The 18271-nt window shown below is 36.8% G+C and overlaps 1 protein-coding gene across 1 annotated transcript in view; it reads left to right on the top strand.

Annotated features, from left to right (window-relative positions):
• LOC131065639 (uncharacterized) overlaps positions 1-18271 on the top strand; it is a 227542-nt gene that overhangs the window by 51167 nt on the left and 158104 nt on the right. Inside the window, exon 5 of the mRNA XM_058000206.2 lies at positions 17622-17693. Within this exon, the coding sequence (XP_057856189.2) occupies positions 17622-17693 (72 nt within the window). The remainder of the gene's footprint in view (positions 1-17621; positions 17694-18271) is intronic.

Genomic DNA, 18271 nt, shown 5'->3' with positions numbered 1-18271 from the left:
AGGAAGAAACTAAAATAGTTGTTGCAGGTTCTGAGACAACACTGTGGCACAACAGACCCATATGAGTGAAAAAGGTAAGTAGGTACTTCATTCTAAAAGGGTTTTACCAGGTCTGGAATGTATTAATATGGATTTCTGTGAAAGTTGTGTGTATGGCAAACAAAAGAGAGTTAGTTTTCTCAAGGATGGGAAGGAAAAGAAAGATGAAAAGTTGGAGCTTGTGCATACAGATGTATGGGGAGCGGCTCAGGTATCTTCCCTCGGTGGCTCTCGGTATTATGTTACATTCATAGATGATGCAACTAGGAAGGTTTGGATATACTTCCTTAGGCAGAAATCTGATGTATTGAAACATTTAAGAAATGGAGAAGCTTGGTTGAAAATGAGACAGGTAAAAGCTTAAAATGTCTGAGATTTAAAAACGGTGGTAATTATTGCAGCAAAGAATTTGAGGATTATTGTTCCATTAACGGAATTCGTAGGCAGAAAACGGTTCCAAGAACTCCACAAGAAAATGGAGTGGCTGAGCGCATGAGATTGCATGCCGAGCTACCTTTAACATGTGGGCAGAGGCTGTCAATACTGCTGTATATTTAATTAATGGAGGTCCTTCAACTCCTTTGGGCTGTGGTATTCCAGACAAAGCATGGACAGGTAAGAAGGTGAGTTATTCTTTTCTCAAAACCTTTGGATGTGAAGCATTTGCACATGTAGATTTTGATAATAGAACCAAGTTGGATGCAAAATTAGGAAAGTGCATTTTCGTTGGATATGGCATTGATGAATTTGGTTAGAGGCTTTGTGATGTTGAAAATCTGAAAATTGTGAGAAGCAGGGATGTTGTATTCAATGAGAAGGTGTTGTACAAAGATCAGTTGAGCAGCATGAGAAGAAAGAAAAGGATTTTGTTGTGTTGGATGATATTCCAGATAGTGATGTTCCAGTGGTTCCTCATGCTCCGCAACAACAACCAGAAGTACCACAAACTCTAGTGAATGTTAGACGGTCAACGAGGCTAAGTAGACCTCTTGACAAGTTCTTTCCCTCTTTGTATTCTATTTTGTTAACAAATGCTGGTTAACAGAAGCATTGATTTTGCTGAAATTTTTTCACCAATCTTTAAGATGACTTCTATTCGTACTGTTTTAAGTATTGTGACTACTGAAGATTTGCATTTGGAACAGTTAGATGTGAAAACTGCCTTTCTCCATGGTGATTTGGAGGAGATATATATGGAAGAACCCCAAGGATTTGAGGTCAAAGGTAATGAGAAATTGGTGTGTAGATTGCGAAAGAGTTTATATGGCTTGAAACAAGCACCCTGACAATGGTACTTGAAATTTGATAGTTTTATGGCTGAGCAAGGCTACAACAGGTGTAATTCTGACCATTGTGTTTATTTTAAGAGGTTGGATAATGAAAGCTACATCATTTTGTGTTTATATGTTGATGACATGTTTGTAGCGGGGTCTAACATGGATTACATTAGAGAGTTTAAACAACAGTTAGCAAAATCATTCGCTATGAAGGATTTGAGGACAACAAAACAAATCCTTGGTATGAAAATTTGCAGAGATAGGCAGAACAAAAAATTGACTCTATCCCAGGCTGATTATGTTAAAAGGTGTTGTAGAGATTCCATATGGAGAATGCAAAAGTGGTCAACACACCTTTGCCTAGTCATTTGAAATTGACTAAGGAGATGTGTCCAAAGACACTAGAGGAGAAAGACAAAATGTCCAAGGTACCTTATGCTTCAGCTGTAGGAAGTTTAATGTACGCCATGGTATGCACGAGATCGGATATTGCACATGCTGTTGGAGTCGTAAGAAGGTATATGAGTAATCCCGGATTGGAGCATTGGAATGCAGTAAAATGGGTTCTCAAGTATTTGAGAGGTACATCCAATAAACATTTATGTTTTGGGGGCGCTAATACTGATTTAGCAGTTTATGTAGACTCAGATTTGGCAGGAGATATTGATAGTAGGCAGAGTACTGCAGGTTGTGTCTTTACTGTCGGTGGGACAACGGTGGATTGGATCTCCAGGTTGCAAAAGGTGGTTGCTTTATCCACCACAGAGGCAGAGTATGTAGCTGCAATAAAGGCAAGCAAAGAGATGATATGGCTGCAATCTTTCATCGAAGAATTGGGCAAAAGACAGGCTAACAGTTATTTGTTTACTAACAGTAAGAGTGCCATCCATCTTGCAAAAAATTCTGCCTTGCATTCAAAGACAAAACACATACAGTTGAGGTATCACTTCATTCGGTCAGTTTTAGATGATGGACAATTAAGGTTGGAAAAGATACATATAGATGAAAATCCAGTGGATATGTTTACAAAGGCAGTGACAAGGGAGAAGCTGAACTCCTCTTCAGCTTCGGTTGGTCTTCAAGATTGAAATAATAAAACAGAACAATAGAGTCCAGGGTGTTTCATTCCAGTGGGAGCTACAGGTTAGTAGTGTTATGATCAGTCTCCAAGTGGGAGATTGTTGTTATATGGAGCCTAATCGGACTCGGAGGTTAAATTTTCCCTACTTCTATTGGCATAGTTTCCCCCCATATTTTTTGACGGGGATTTGGGTTAAAATAATGGATCACATTAGAGAGTTAACCCTAATTTTTGTAATCGACACAAGTCTTGATAAAAGGCTAATGGTTAGGGTTTTTTTGTAGCATTTTGCAACGATATTGAGTTGCAAGGGGATTGCTGGTTGTAATCGGTTTTGATTTACTGGATAATAATATTGGACTCTCTGTTTAGTGGATGTAGCGTGAGATTGGGTGAACCACGTTAAATATTGTCTCTTCGCTATTATTATTTTTGTGTTTTTCATTCCTGTGTTTAATATTGATCTACATATAATTGATATTTTCTGCATGCAATTCCTAACAGATCTTTGTTTGATCTGGGCCTTTCTTTCTATTTTCAAAACTCTATATAAACTCCACTACTCTCATTCGTATGGGAGAGATTGGTGAGATTGTTGCTTAAGACTATTGTAATATCCCCAATTTTAAGTGATCGATTAATTAAATTAATTTTATATTAAGTCATCCAAATTAAAAATCAAATGTCTTAAGATGACTTAATATTGATTAATTAATTATAAGGTAATAAAAGCTCCTCAAGTCGACTTCTAGAAGTGTCAGAGAAATAATATTTATTTTATGGGGGAATTTAATTTTCACAAGGCGATTCAGCTTCTTGGAAAATTATTATATCATGAGGCCACTTAATTGATGACGATGGGGTGACGTAATTCCAATAGGTGCCATATGTCTTGGTGAATTAATATCTTATGCCTAAGCCTAAATTAAATATTTATGTGGCTTAAGCACTCTATAAGGAAGGCAATATAAACATTTTTAAGTCTTGGCGATAACTTAATGAAGTCGACCCCTTTTGTGTGATATATATTTTAAAGTAAATTTCTTCGATTTAAGAGGAGCAACTATATTAGCATGGAAATATTTTTATTACAAGAGGCAATTCGATGAAAGGCAAAATATAAGAGATATCGGGGGTTTTGGAGAGGATTGTTCACGACTTTATTTTATTTATCTCTTGTTCTTCTCTGATCTTGACTAGAGGAGTTCTATGCCCTAGGACGTTCCTCCTAGAGGCTCTTTGATTTGAACGTAGCCCCAAATCAATTTCTTGCACAGATAGCGGCATGAGGTGATTCACAACACTTAATGGATGACATTTTCGGGTTCACGCATTCTTATTTTTGTTCTCATCATATGCATTGCTGAGCCTTGGCATTCATCACGAACAACTCTTATATTGGGTCGTGTTGGAGGGAATACGGTATAATATTTGTTCTGAAGAGTAAACGAATCAGTCAATGATGGAATCCCTTGAATATCAGTGTTGCCGATGCTAGAAATGAGTGGTTGAGCTTCAGTGTGGATTGTATAGTCCTTGGGTTCTCACGGTCAAGGAATGGAGACTCGTTATCGCCTCTAAGATAGACTTGCTATTTCCTAATCTATGCATCGAGATTAAATTCCAGGTGCAAGCATTGCTGCTGTATTCCCTGCTTTCATATGCTATATTTACTTTTCGATATGTAATGAAAACAATACCTTGCTTTTAGTCGCCTATATCTGAAAATGAATATCGTAAACTGTTGTACCATTTATCATACTGTTTGTTTGTGCATTATCTTATAAGTTATCTGCCATAGATTCATAATCTGAATTATTAAATTAGCAAACTAGATGTAAACAGCATTTTCAATCAAGAGCAGGGAATTGATAGACAATGTGCAAAGTGTTTGACTTAATCACCATGGGAAATGATTAACAAGTGTATGAATCCACTCGAGTGTTTGACTGTGTAATGTAATCTCCTTAGTATATTTCAATCTGAAAATGTTTACATCAGACCTGGAGACAAATATATATTCAAACCATTTTTGGAGTAGTGAAGGGGTCTTTCATTGAAATATGTTTGGGTTCATGTTTACGCATTATTGTTCTTTTGATCGTATGCTGCTATCTTCATTTGGCATCAAATCATAAACACTCAAACCATAAATCAGAGCTCAGAAAACAAAATCAGACCTTGCACACCAACTGTTTGACAAAATGCCAATAGGTCAAAGTCAAAAAAATAAGGCAGAATAGTCAGGTGATCTTACAACTATTGAGATATTAAAGTTCATTTGCGTTGCTTTGAATCCTTATGTTATCTCATAGTTGCATGGTTTCATATTTTCTTCAAGATAAAATAGAATTTGCTTTATAAAAGTTGTTAAATGAATGCAAGATTTGATAGTATTGGTTGGTGAAATCATTGCTCATACTTTTGATGAACAGATGGTTTTTGTTCATTTTGCGAATGTAGGCTGAGTTTATTATGTGGATCTTTAACTTCTACTTTTGGATAAGTATTGTTCATTTTGATGGTACTATTCGTGGTATGAAAATTTTAAGCACAACCCTTGAAGATTGCACCCACTTTGTTTAGTTGTTTAAGGTTGCGAACCAAAGCGTGGTTTAGATTCACCCAATCACTACCGTCTCCTAAATTCTTAGGAATAGCGTAGAATTTTTGAATCCTTTTCTTTTTTACCTTTCTGAAGTCCAAAACCGAAAATTCAAAAAAAAAAAAAGATTATTCATAGCTGAAAGTCTTCATTGTGAATGAAATTCCCAAGTTCCCCTTGGATTACTGACATACATCACCAAACAAGCTATATCCAACATTAATGTCGCTAGTTCGCAGTGTAAGCCTTGGAATCGCCATATGATCTTTGCAATCTTAGCATATGCGGTGACTTTATTCAAGAGAGGATAGAGTGTCTTTTGGGCATCTTTATTTTGTGTTCGGTGTGTCATAAAACACGCACCAACACTTCCCAATTATTCATGATTTAAGTTTGTCCATTTGTCTATGCATGATAAATAGTGCTTGAGGTTAACTTAGTATTTGTCAATATGAAAAGCTCCCACAAAAACATACTAAGAAATCTATTGTCCCAATCAATGATAATGTGCCTAGGTAGACCATGGAGTTTGAAGACCTCCCTAAAAAAAAACTCTGCAACTTCAGGTGCCTTAAACTCAAAAGATATATCATAGAAATGGGCATATTTGGTCAATTTGTCTAGCACAACAAAGATACAATCCTTTTCTTGTACCCATGGAAGACACTCCCTACAATCCTTTTCTTAAATTAGTTTGTGTGTTTTGCTAATAGTGTGTCATGTCATTTCTCATATCTTCTCCTTCATCTTGGATTTTAGAACAAGGTAGATCTCGTCTTCATACAAAATGAGATCATCCGTTATTTTATACTTGTCATCTTTCATCTTCTATTCCATGACACCATAAGAAAATACATTCTTGGAATATTCAACCTATAGATGAACCTTCCAATCAGTTGATATCTCAGTAGGCCTACAATTGGCTTACCCACTTTTGTTCGAGATGATCATGCCTCCGTAATCTATAAGACCTCATTAATATGTTTGAGATGATCCTTCCACATTTTGTTGAGTATCGTAAAGTTATAAATAAATATTATAAGTACAAATCTTTACAATTGCATATTAAATACTTGATTCATACATGAGTGAAATGTAGTAGGTGTATTAGTCAATCCAAATACATGACCAAGAACTTGTAGTGTCCATAATGGGTATCCAAACACAATATTATGAGTGTCTTCTTTGACTCTAATATGATGAAATCATGACCAAAGATCAGTCTCCGAGAAGTAAACTTCTTCGTGCAACTCATCAATCAACTCATTGATTTTGAAGATAGGGTACTTGTTCTTAATTGTTTTCTTGTTGATAGCCCTATAATCTATCCCCAAAGTATTGAGGAAGTGAAAGGGCTGGAGTTGGTGTTATATGCCCCATATCAAGTAGCTCCCTAATGGCCTTCTTTAACTGTTAACATAATTCTTGATTTTGTCTTTCTAGTAAATAATTCCCTTCTCCTTGGAGTTAGGGTATAGAGCTTAAGCATTAATATCTAAGGTTTAGATGAAATTTGGGTCAGGGCTTGACCTTCTCATTCCTCAAGCTACCTAATGAAAAACTTGAGTTCCAATCTATCACACAAATGCACAATGTTAACCTACTATTTTGTTTTGTTGTCCTTCCCCTTGTGAATATAGTATTTATAATATAATATTTATTAATAGACTTTAAGTTTAAAATGTTATCCTTATTAAATTAGTAAGGTATATAATAGAATTGCTTTTAAAAACAATTAATCAGTGTTCCACGGGCGATGGGGATGGGGGGACGCGTTTCCAGGACGAGGGTACCAAGGGCCTAAGTTTGGGGATGGCGGGGGGACGACAAGGGGGGTGGCGGGGTGGTGGTGCTGATATAGTTATACATATACATATAGTACTTGAAAAACTAGTTTTGAAAAGATGTATGACAATATTACAGTATAAGAATTACATTTCAAATGAGACTATAGGAAATTTGAAATACTAAATCTAAATACCGAGATTTCTTCAATGCTAATTGTGTTGTTATATGGACCCTAATCAGACTCGGAGGTTAAATTTTCCCAACAATTGACATTTCAAACTCCCTTTTCATATTATTTGCAAAAACTTCACACATCTACACACAATCATGTCCAAAGATTAAATCATCAACATAAACAACCACAATCAACATATGTTTACCTTCCTCTTTGATGTTTAGGTTGCTGTCCGCAACACCTCTTCTAAACCCTTGCTGAAGCAAATAACTATTGAATCTGTCATACCAAGCACAATGTGCTTGTTTAAGGGCATAAAGTGCCCTTTTCAGCTTACACACATAATCCCGATTCTCTGACATAACAAAACCATCAGGCTGTTCTACATATACCTCTTCATTCAAATCGCCATTCAAAAAGGCAGATTTAACATCCATTTGAAAAACTTTAAAACCTTTAAAAGAGGCAAAAGCTAACAACATTCTAATAGCCTCTAATCTAGCAACTGGTGCAAAGGTTTCATCGAAATCTATACCTTCAACCTGAGCATAACCCTTACACACTAACCTTGCCTTGTTTCTCACCACATGGCCATCCTCATTCAATTTCCCACTTGCCAATCACGTTCTTGTCCTTAGTCCTTGGGACGAGTTCCCAAGTTTCACTCTTATTGATTTGATCTAACTCTTCTTACATGGTTGCAACCCAAGATTTTGAAAGACGAGAAAAAAATACTGAGAGAGGGGGGTGAATCAATATTTTAACACATTAAACAACATGAAACAAAAATAACAAGCTTGTAACTAGAAAGACAGAGACAAATTTTTATCTTGTGGAAAACCCAACAGGGTAAAAAACCACGTTGTCACTAGTCAAAATGGGTTTCAACCCAGTTACAACAAAGAGCACCAACTTTGTCAAACTAAGGCTCCAACCTCAATCACAAGGCTTCAACCTCTCCAGATACATAAAATTTTAACAAGAGAATTATATCGATTCTTAACTAGTCAGATATTCTCCTTTATATACAACAGACTGAACATGACAAATTATTCAACTCTTGAATTGACTTCAGACTTCAATAATCTAGCACATTATAATACAAATTCATGAAAGACTCAACACTAGATTTAATCATCAACTTTTGCTTATACAATTCCTGCTCTTTTGTACTACGACCAAGGGCAACTGAAGTAATCTGGAAATCCATGGGAGTAGCAATGTCCGTCGTCACATCTCCAATAGGAACAACTAGCTGCACAATCCATATTCGTGTCTCATCTCTAGCTATGTGTGACAAAATCTCAACTTTCTTAGGTTCTCTCTCCTTATTGCTTATAGTTAAGTAGTCATCAATGTCATCAATAGGCCGCACCTTTATCATTTTCTTACTTTTCTTCATACTCCTCATCAACCAATCAGGAATAGTGGGCATCTCCATGTCATCATCGAGACATATCTGTCAATCAAGCTCTCTCAATGCCGAGATAACATCATCATCATCATCATCAGGATTATCCCTGGTCAAATCATATACATTCTTCCCCAAACTAACCTCCAAAAGGACAATAGGAGATCCCGACTGATCATCATCCTTGTTATGTGGAGCAGATGTAGCTGTGGCATGTAAATCCTGAACTCTCTGGTAATATTACTGTGTTAGAACATTGCTCAAACTCCCTGTTTTGTTCTGGCACTTCAACTTCCTTGATTGATGAGACACTGAGGGGCGGTGAAGGAATGATAGTCTTTTGTTTGTTCTTCTTAACCTCCTCAATCTTCTTCCCTCTAGCCTTGACTTCTCTTGGTGTGTTCTTCCTTCATTTGGGAGCCTGACTCTCCTCATCTGCATGAATCCTTATGTCACTGATAGTCCTTTGATCATCCTCGGAAGCGGATTCCTTTGGTTTCATCCTTTCATAAGTGAAGGTAACACCCATGTCAACTAACTTGTTCATCTGATTATCTACCCATCCTCGGGAGAAACTCAAGACCTTTCTCATCAACACATTCAAATCTGTCTCTTCTAGTTCTGACCAATTAGGCAATAGAATTGCCTTCTTCATTTCATTCTCATTTTGTGGATGCGTATGATCCTTATCATCTAATACCTAATCAAGAATGAGGAAAAGTACACACTTCCTCATGAAATCCACTGACATTCTGGGCCACATTCTTCTTTTCACTGCTTGCCCGTCCATCAGGTTGGCCCAATAATCTTCTATGTCTACCTTGTGGATGAACTTATCTCCCTTGATCCTTCCAACTTTTTTATCCGGATCAAATCTTTCTCTTTTCGTGTATGTTGCAAATCGATAGAATGCAAGTTCTTCAATTGTTGTGCTAGCTGCTGCGGTGGATTGGCCAACCTCTAATGTCTTCCCTACGGAAATAGGAAATGACATGCTTGTTCTATGTTTATCCTCCTAGATGGAATCAAATTCTAGAAGCTGTCTCGCCACCTCCAGTAATATCATTCTGTTTGTAGGATACCTAGGAAGCCTGTAGGGTCCGGATTGAAATCCATGAATCCTCAGGTATGTGAAAGTGGGAAATTGTATGTACCACGATCCATATTTCTCTCTCAGCTTTGTTGCCTCCTTGGACAACCTTCTGTGGATCCCGCCTTGCAACATTCGTGTTATGTATATAGTGAACGTATCATTCACTCTCTTATAATCTTCAATTCGATACATGTTCAACTGTGGATAGCATTCATAACTCCTGAATTGTCCTTGTCCATTCCCGATTTCACCTTTGGATATCAATCCTTTGTAGGTAACAAATCGTGCAAGCAAGTACACCAAATAGGAAGTCAAGGCGAATGACCTGGATCTCTCCACATTCCTTAGCTGAAAATCTAGATTGTCACTTATGATTTTAGACCAATTAATCAGCGTTCTTTTTAGACAATCTTGGATGAAATAGAACATCCATCTATCATATATTGCACCCTGCGGCATCCCCATCACTCGGTTAAGCAGGAATATTAAATCACTATATTCATCTTTGAAGTCTGTGCACACGAGTGTCTTGGGAGCCTTGGAATGACGAGTCCTAGGATCGATCATCCATTCCTTATTTACTACGGTCTTACATGCATCCATCTTCTTCCTATATCTTTCTTCATATTCATCCTTGGTTCTATCTTTCATGTCTGCTCCACATGGAATTCCAAACACCTAAGCAATCACATCCTCAGCAAGGTTGGCAATGATGGCAACCTTAGGAGTCTTGATCATTCGCGAGCGAGGATCATAACATCGTGCACACTCCAGGATAAGCTCATTGCACTGTATGGATTGCAGGAATCCAACGACCTGATAAATATGACTCTTCATAATGTTCACATAAGCTGGGGAAGGAATTTGACTTCCAATTCCGAACATCTGCTGCCACATTTGGCCTGTGTTCAAGAAATGCATGTTCATGTCTATAATCTCCTTCCATCTAGATGACATCTTGGATTCTGGATAGAATCCTGTCTTAACAATCCTTTGTTGTTCCCTCCTTTCCTTGATTCTGGACTTCGACATCGTACCTGTATGAAGCTAGAAGTTAGAACTTTGGAAAATCAATCCTAATAAGCTATTTTCAGAATTAGGAAAGTTCTGATTTCTTAAAATGTAGACAAATTTGGGAATGGAAATCAACAATTTTGTCCATATTTAAAATGAATTCTGAAAATAGAACGTAAATACATAAAATTAGGGTACAAGACCCTCATGAAGACTCATAAAACTATTCATTTTCGGACTTGAGAAAGTCTGAAGACACGTCCTTTAGGAAATTTACCAAAAATAGAGTGCAAAGGAGTATATTGGATCAAGAAATGACTACGGAAAGGTGTGAAAAGGAGTGTTTTCACACAAAAGATGTTTGCGGACACCCTTCCGAGGTCAACAATGGCTGCCAGCAAGTTTGAAGACAACATGCAACTCTATAAATCAGTCTTTAAATTCATGTTGCAATCGCGCGTTATGCAAAACTACGATGAAAAACAACTTTCCCATGGTGAAAACAATCAATTCTGGGCATACATATGTGGCTGGTAAAATAAATTTTTTTGAGGACAAGTCTGAAAATGGTGGTTTCAGACTTACCAGCACCTTGCAAAGTGACAAAAAACCCTGAAAATGATCACGAAAAGTCAAAGGAATGAGCTCCAAGCAAAATCTCCAAGGTAGGTAAGTTGCTCTAAATGGTGATTTTCTGAGGACAGCCTGCAATAACGAAGTTTCAGACCTGAAACAGCACTTAGAAGCTCTGAAAATTGACTGAGAAAAACTCCAATCAACTCCTAGAGAAAATCACCTTGGGTAGAATTGAGCTGGGAATGAAAATATATGTCTCAAAATGAAGTCCCAGCCAGCAATGGAGGTCACACAAGTCTGAAAATAATGCAAATCAGGTCTGAGAATGATAACCAACAAGCTCGCAACAATGGTGCCACCACCCAAGGAGATTCAATCACCAAAATGGAAGTAAAACCTCCCCAAAACAAAATTGCCTTTCTCCTAAAATGGGGTCATCCTCCCAAAAATCGCCAAAGTCTGAAAAATATGCTTCAAACACGCTCAAATGGCAGCTAAGAAAAATCACCTTGGTTGGGAATGGAGGAAAAATGAACAATAAAACCAATCTTCAGCCCAATGTGTCAACTTGACACCTCACCAAATTCGTTAGTTGGAGGAAAAAATCGCCCAAGTAAGCACACACTCGGCAATTATAATAATATTATAATGCTGGCCTCTCTCTTTAAACTTGTCTTCACCTTGAACTTTCACCACACAAGCAATGTGGGATAAAACATTTGTACTTACACTTGCCTGGTGAAAATCGATTTGCTTCTAGAAGGTGAAAATTATTAAATGCTCATTGCAAATCTTTATTAATTGTTTTTATTTTTTAAATAATCTTCAACGGTTGCAAAAACAATTAAATTTTGGGTCACTTTATTAAAAAGATTTTAAAATTTTATCTAAAATTGGACCCACGGGGAAAATCGACCCCTAATTGGATTAAAAATCCAAATAAAAATAATTAAAATTTTTCAAAAATGCACATTGGGGAAATTCAACCTTTTATCGGGACAAAATTTCATCATAAATTGCACAAAATTGCCTTCAATGGAAAATCGACCCAAGCTGGGAGTCAAAATCACGACTAAAATCATCACTTTGGCCAAAAAACACTCTGGGGGAAATTCGACCCTAGTCTGGATAGTTATCCGGACTTAAAAATCTTCAAATTGTACTTGGTGGAAATTCACACCAAGTTTGGAATCACTATCCGCACTAAAATCCACAAAAAGTCGTCATGAAAAGCTCTGGTGGAAAATCAATCGTCATCAAGAATCCTCACTTAACTCCACACTCGCTAGGGGAAATTCGAAGGTAGTCAGGAAAATTCCCAACACTTGGACAAAATTTAATCATCTTGGTGGAAAATCACCCCTACTCTGGATTTTGAATGGGGGAAAAATTGGGCATGTCTGGATCCCAAGGGAAATCCATGTCCAGTCTGGATTTTGAGTGGGGAAAATCATGGGTAGTTAGGAATATGAGGGGAAAAGCACCTCTAGTCTGAAATGTTGACCTTTTGATCCTTAGAATATGGTTTTTCATCCGGAATATGATGATTTTTCCACTCAAAACCACTAGGAAACTTTAAAACTCAATAAAACTCATCTAGACTTGGGCAAATTCACCAAAATTTGAGTGAAACACAAGGAAACCTATCGGGATAAAGTGCAAAATCAGCTTGAATAACTTCCTAGGAGTGAGAAAACAATTCCAAAAGGTCTTAAAACACCTTAGCACTTAAAAATCATCAACAAGGACGTTCAAAACACATTAACGCTCAAAAGGTTTACACTTAGACAAAATTAGGATCATTTAAAATCTCAACTTTACGTGCTTGATCGTTTAACTTCAAAACCCTAAATGACAATTCAGCATGATAAAAAATCCGAGACTTGGGCATGAGAACTCAAAATTGTCCACTATGTTGCCAAAACCCTAAACTAACCAACACAGAAAGCAGGAAAGAGGGGGTCCCCGTTTGCAATGGGGCAATGTGTGAAAAGGTCACAACAGGTTCAGAGCAAAACAAGAATAATCAAATGAACTCATAACTTTATCGGAGCTCTAACAATACAACAAACTTCCCAACATGTGGCAGCAGCAGGAAGAGGTGAAAGAAACTTCTGAAACACCAAAAACATATTGAGCTCCTAAAAACAAACCCAATAACTTAAGAAGTTGTCATCAAATACATAGAAACAAGATCCCATGTCAATGCTTATTGACAAAACAGCTCCATCCATCTGCCAAAACCAAATAATCCAGAACATGAACTAGAAATACGTTATTCTGGAATGCACAACGGATATCCTGAAGCCACGTTTAAAGAACCATGTCAAACAAAATACATGCCAAATAAACTACCATGGAAGTTGGCACCAGACACTTGAACATACTGAAAAAAACACTCAACCAATCACTGACATCAATGACAAAAAAACTCTACAACTAGAACATCCTTGTAGCGCCATTTGCTCACTCGAGAGCAACATGAGAGATAGAGCAACTTGTAGCATGCACAAGACCATCAACATCATATCGACAACATCACAATGCTTCTGATCCTCATCTTAATGCTTCTGATACTCATCTTAATACTTTTAATCTTTATCGTAATATTATATTATCACTACTGGCAACAATTAAGGCATGACATGCAATCATGAATTTTAGTAACATAACACATTATCATCATCATACAAGAACAAGCATCAATGACACCACAACATACTGAGTGTACCGAATTGAGGGTTGACATCCAACCACGGACTTACACAATTGCACATGAGACATCAATGACAACACAACACTGCAAGTTGACATCAATGACAACACAATATGCTGAAACCATATCTGCAACAATCTTCATCACAATTCTCCTTTTGGTCATGTATATTTCCTTTATAGCTGGGTGGCATAGTTAGGGCAGCAACTTAACGATGCCAGCAGGCTGCTCATTCTCCTATAGGGCATGTTGACATCAGTTAAGACTTGGATGGATGATGTGTTGATAGCTAGAGGGGCTATTCTTGTAGGTAGTTCTTGATATTTATCATTGGTGACCATTTAGTTGCCAAAAAGGGCCATTGGTATGTTGGAAGATGATTGATCTTCTATGCCTAGATGAATGGAAAGATATAGGGCAGAAAGGAGGAACATTAAAGAGGCTGGTTGGCAGGAGAGAGAGTGAGCTTGAGTTTAGTTTTAGAGAGAGCCGAAGTTGTATAGGTATTTTTTTGTGTGTAGCAGGACTAGAATGGGGATAAGGAGTCTGGTAGGATTGTAAAACAGCTCCATTAAAATCATTTATTTGATAATTATATCCATGTGCTAGCACCAAATTATTGAATGGGATGCTTGTGGCATAGCTTCCTTAATATTTTCACTCATGTAATGTCCGTTTCCTAAGCACTTCAGTTTGGTGGACTATTAGCCTATTAAGTGGGTTCCCTTAGGCTAATAAGTTGGGTTAGGAAACTCATGATGACAGTTTGATCCAACAGTTTGACAGTGGCAGGTGTTTATTTGAGCTTTGGTGGTTGAAATTTGTGTGACACCCTTTTTTGGAGTGGTTTTGGTTGTGTTCTCCAATACTTTCTATTTTTAGTAAGTTAGTTTTGGGCATTTAAAGTGAAGTTTGGGAGTTCATTTCTTCATGCTTTGTATTGATATTTGAAAGTCTTCTTTGCTCGTTGAACTTGTTCAATCTGAAGCTTTGTGAGGATGAAATCCCTTGCAGAGGACATCTTCCACATTGGTGAGAGAACCAATATGGAGGATTTTGGGTGGTTTCATTCAGGGATCACATTTGAGCTTTAATGTTATGATTTATTCTTCTTCTTCAGTTCAGAGCTACACATTATCTGAGATTGTTTGGAGAGGCAGATTAAGGAGAAATATTGATTTTATTGAAGATTTCTGAGGCCATTTTGAGTTGGCCTTACTCTTCCTTGCTGGCCATACTGCCCTAGGAAAGATGTGGGAGCTGGGTAAGGGGCTGACAGGATTTTGGGCAAGGTTTTGCGGTTTTGGAGGTGTTTGGACTTGCGTCAGCATTCCTATTCATTATGCAGCCTTTGAAGGGTTTTTCTGGAGTGTGGCATTCTATTTCTTGATTGCCAATTTGCAGATTTCAGTGCTAGATCAGACTTCTATATTGCTGGACTTAATTGGTATGCTTGACTTGTATTTTTAATGTAATTTCATGAACTTTGTTGCTCGTATTTTCATGACATATTGTATCTACAGTTCTGAAATTAAATCTGAGTTATTTGAGCTTTGTGGGTTTTCTGAATGTTATCATTTTCTGAGTTATTTAATTGCTGCAAGTATTTCTATTATCAAACAAATATTGTGCACATCTCTCACTTCTACAGACAATTGCAAAACAGAAACCAAAAAAAAGGATGCATATTACAACTCACTTGGGTTTTCCCCAGCTAAACCTTTGTGTCACGTGTTAATTGCTTAATGCATGTCCTGTTTATTTGTTTGAGTTATTCTGTTAATTTATTTATTTATGCTGCTGGAATTTATAATACTAGTGTGACAACACTGCTGACTGTTAGCTCAGGTTTACATTGCAATAGTAGGGTATAAGCATGGGTTGTAATGGACACCCTGGAATGCCCAAAAACCATACCAATTGCTGCTAGGAATTTTATCAAATAGTTTGCATCCAACTCCTTATTTCTCCGTTTAATGTTTTAAATTCCCTTATGGCTCCGAAAATGAAATGTTGGTTTGTTTTACATGGAATTGAAATCACAGAATATGGACAAGAATGAAACTACAATAATATGCAAACTGAAAATTGAACTACTGCTGATAAGATGTTATTTTCAGATTTTAATAAAATAGAATACATGGCAGATTATCAACTCACTAATTATTCCAACATTATTGACATAATATTCCAGCAATCATTTTCAATCTTGCTGCTACAGTGACATGAATAGTACCCGTGTGAATAGTGTTGCAGCAATATTAATTTGTCTTCAATAGGTCCAATATCTTCATAAAATCATCTCCTCAAAATGGCATAAGCATCGGACAAGTAGGGAAGAAGATATGAACAAACATTAAATCTGCCTGTAGCTGGAAATGCACCCAATCTGCCTGATAATGAAGCTGATAGCGATGGATTCCAAAGGCCAAACCCCAGGGGAATGACGTCTAGAATGTCACAAGAGAAGATAGACGTCCTTTAATGCTAAGAACGGATTTGCAACTCACACATACCAATTCTTCTCATATTCAACATGCTGAATGAAGCCACAAAAGCTTCCTTTTATTCTTTCTCCAAAGGTCGACCCAACTCACTTAAGCAATGTGGGATAAAACATGTGCAATATAAAACATATTAAAATATTCACTTATGTCTCCCTTGGATGCCCCTTTGATTTGCAAATAAATATTAAAGTAACACTTTAATAGTTTACAATTAAATTAAATGTTACTTTAATAACACTTCCGGCATTAAAATATACTAGCAATCGGACTCCGAATAGTGCGATTGATAACTTGTCGGAGAGCTCTCGCCAAGGAGTATCGAATCCAATCACTAGAACTAGCCTCCGTTGTGTCCTGTTGACCTACTAAAAATAGTAAGTATGCCTGAAACTAAGTAAATCAACTCTATTTTGGCCTGAACTGGAAATGACTAGGCCAAAACACTTTAGGATCCCTTTAAACCCTTCGTTAGCCCTCGGGACCATGTAGAGCTAGGCTAACGCACATATGCTTGGTCAACTGCTAAAGTGGGGACATTACATGGGTCAACTCAAGGACTTCCATTTCGATTTTGTCACAAAAAGACAAATACCAGAATTTTTGATGATATGATCACTGTTTGTGTGACATTGGTATGTGACATCAGAGAACAGGTTAGTATGACTGGTATAATATATGGACCAGCCACTTTAGGAAGTTCTGAACCTGCTAACATGATTGATTGACAAATCTCCAGATTAAATAAACTGGTTTGCAGTTTGTTTTAAGAAAACATGCACCCCCTACTAAATGAATTTTATGAATTAAACCTCAACATTGTAGCTGAAAGAAGCCTGATGTAGGTAGATGTTGGGGAATTCCTATAAAATATTGATGATGGGCCTGTTCTTATCTATTCTCAAGGAAAAGGTAACAGAAAAAAAAATCTTGCTGAGATTTTGGCATTGTACTCAGAACACAGCAGGCAAATGATAGCTGATATAAAGCATAGTTTCTTACCTAAAAAATGGTTTTTTATGAACCTTTCCTTGGCTATTCTTGTTAGCTGTAAATAAGATTTAATTCCTCCTTTTCATGAAATAAAATTGTTGTATTTGTGATGTGGAAATTTTTCTATCCCTTCTAAGTAAAGCTTTTACTACAATCTTATCGACCGAAACATAATATTGCAAACTATTTTTGCTTGTAAAAACATTTTGTGTACTGTTACTTTAATGCATTGATTTTCAATATATATATTTTAAGTGTACTGATATTATAAATCATTGAGATGGAAGTGGTATTTACACATGTTATAAAGATCCATGAATTGACATCTACTTTGCATTTGACTCTGCAGAATAATGCGGCTGATCTATTTTGTGCTATTTTGAAGTCTTTTCCATCTTGTCTTCAGTCGCATTATGATACTGTATGTATTCTGTTTTACTTCAGAATTATTTTCTATTTTCTTTTTGTAATAATTTTTGAGGGGGTTTTGGATTATATTTACTATTTATAGCTGCAACAAGACTTAGAAATACTGGTTTATAATTTAACAAAAAAATAACTCTACAAGTATAAGAAAGAATGCCAATATGTAGAGGCATCAAGAGACACTACAGAAGAATATCACTATATAAAATGGATAAAAGATGAGTCAATTCTTTTATATGGTGGGAAGCATTGACCCTATTTAGACATGTCCAAATGAGTTACAATAGGGAAGTTTGGGTTGTCGAGGTACTAATCTGCATATGATTGTAAGTTCAAGCTCTACATGCAAGGCATATCAAATACGCAAGTCATGCACATAAGCTACACATAACTCAATGCCATATTAAATGGACGTGACAAGATGAGCTTCCCACAGCCTAAGATACCCCTCAAAATGAAACTTGGAGAACCAAAAGAACATGGCATGGACAACATGGACCTTCTAAAATAAAAATTGTCTTAACATCACCCCTAGTGACAACTTATGATAGCTACCAGCAGCTTCAGCATTTT

The sequence above is a fragment of the Cryptomeria japonica genome, chromosome 3 (assembly GCF_030272615.1).
Source record: "Cryptomeria japonica chromosome 3, Sugi_1.0, whole genome shotgun sequence".
In the NCBI taxonomy this organism is placed as follows: domain Eukaryota; kingdom Viridiplantae; phylum Streptophyta; class Pinopsida; order Cupressales; family Cupressaceae; genus Cryptomeria; species Cryptomeria japonica.
This window is presented reverse-complemented; position numbering and strand designations above follow the sequence as displayed.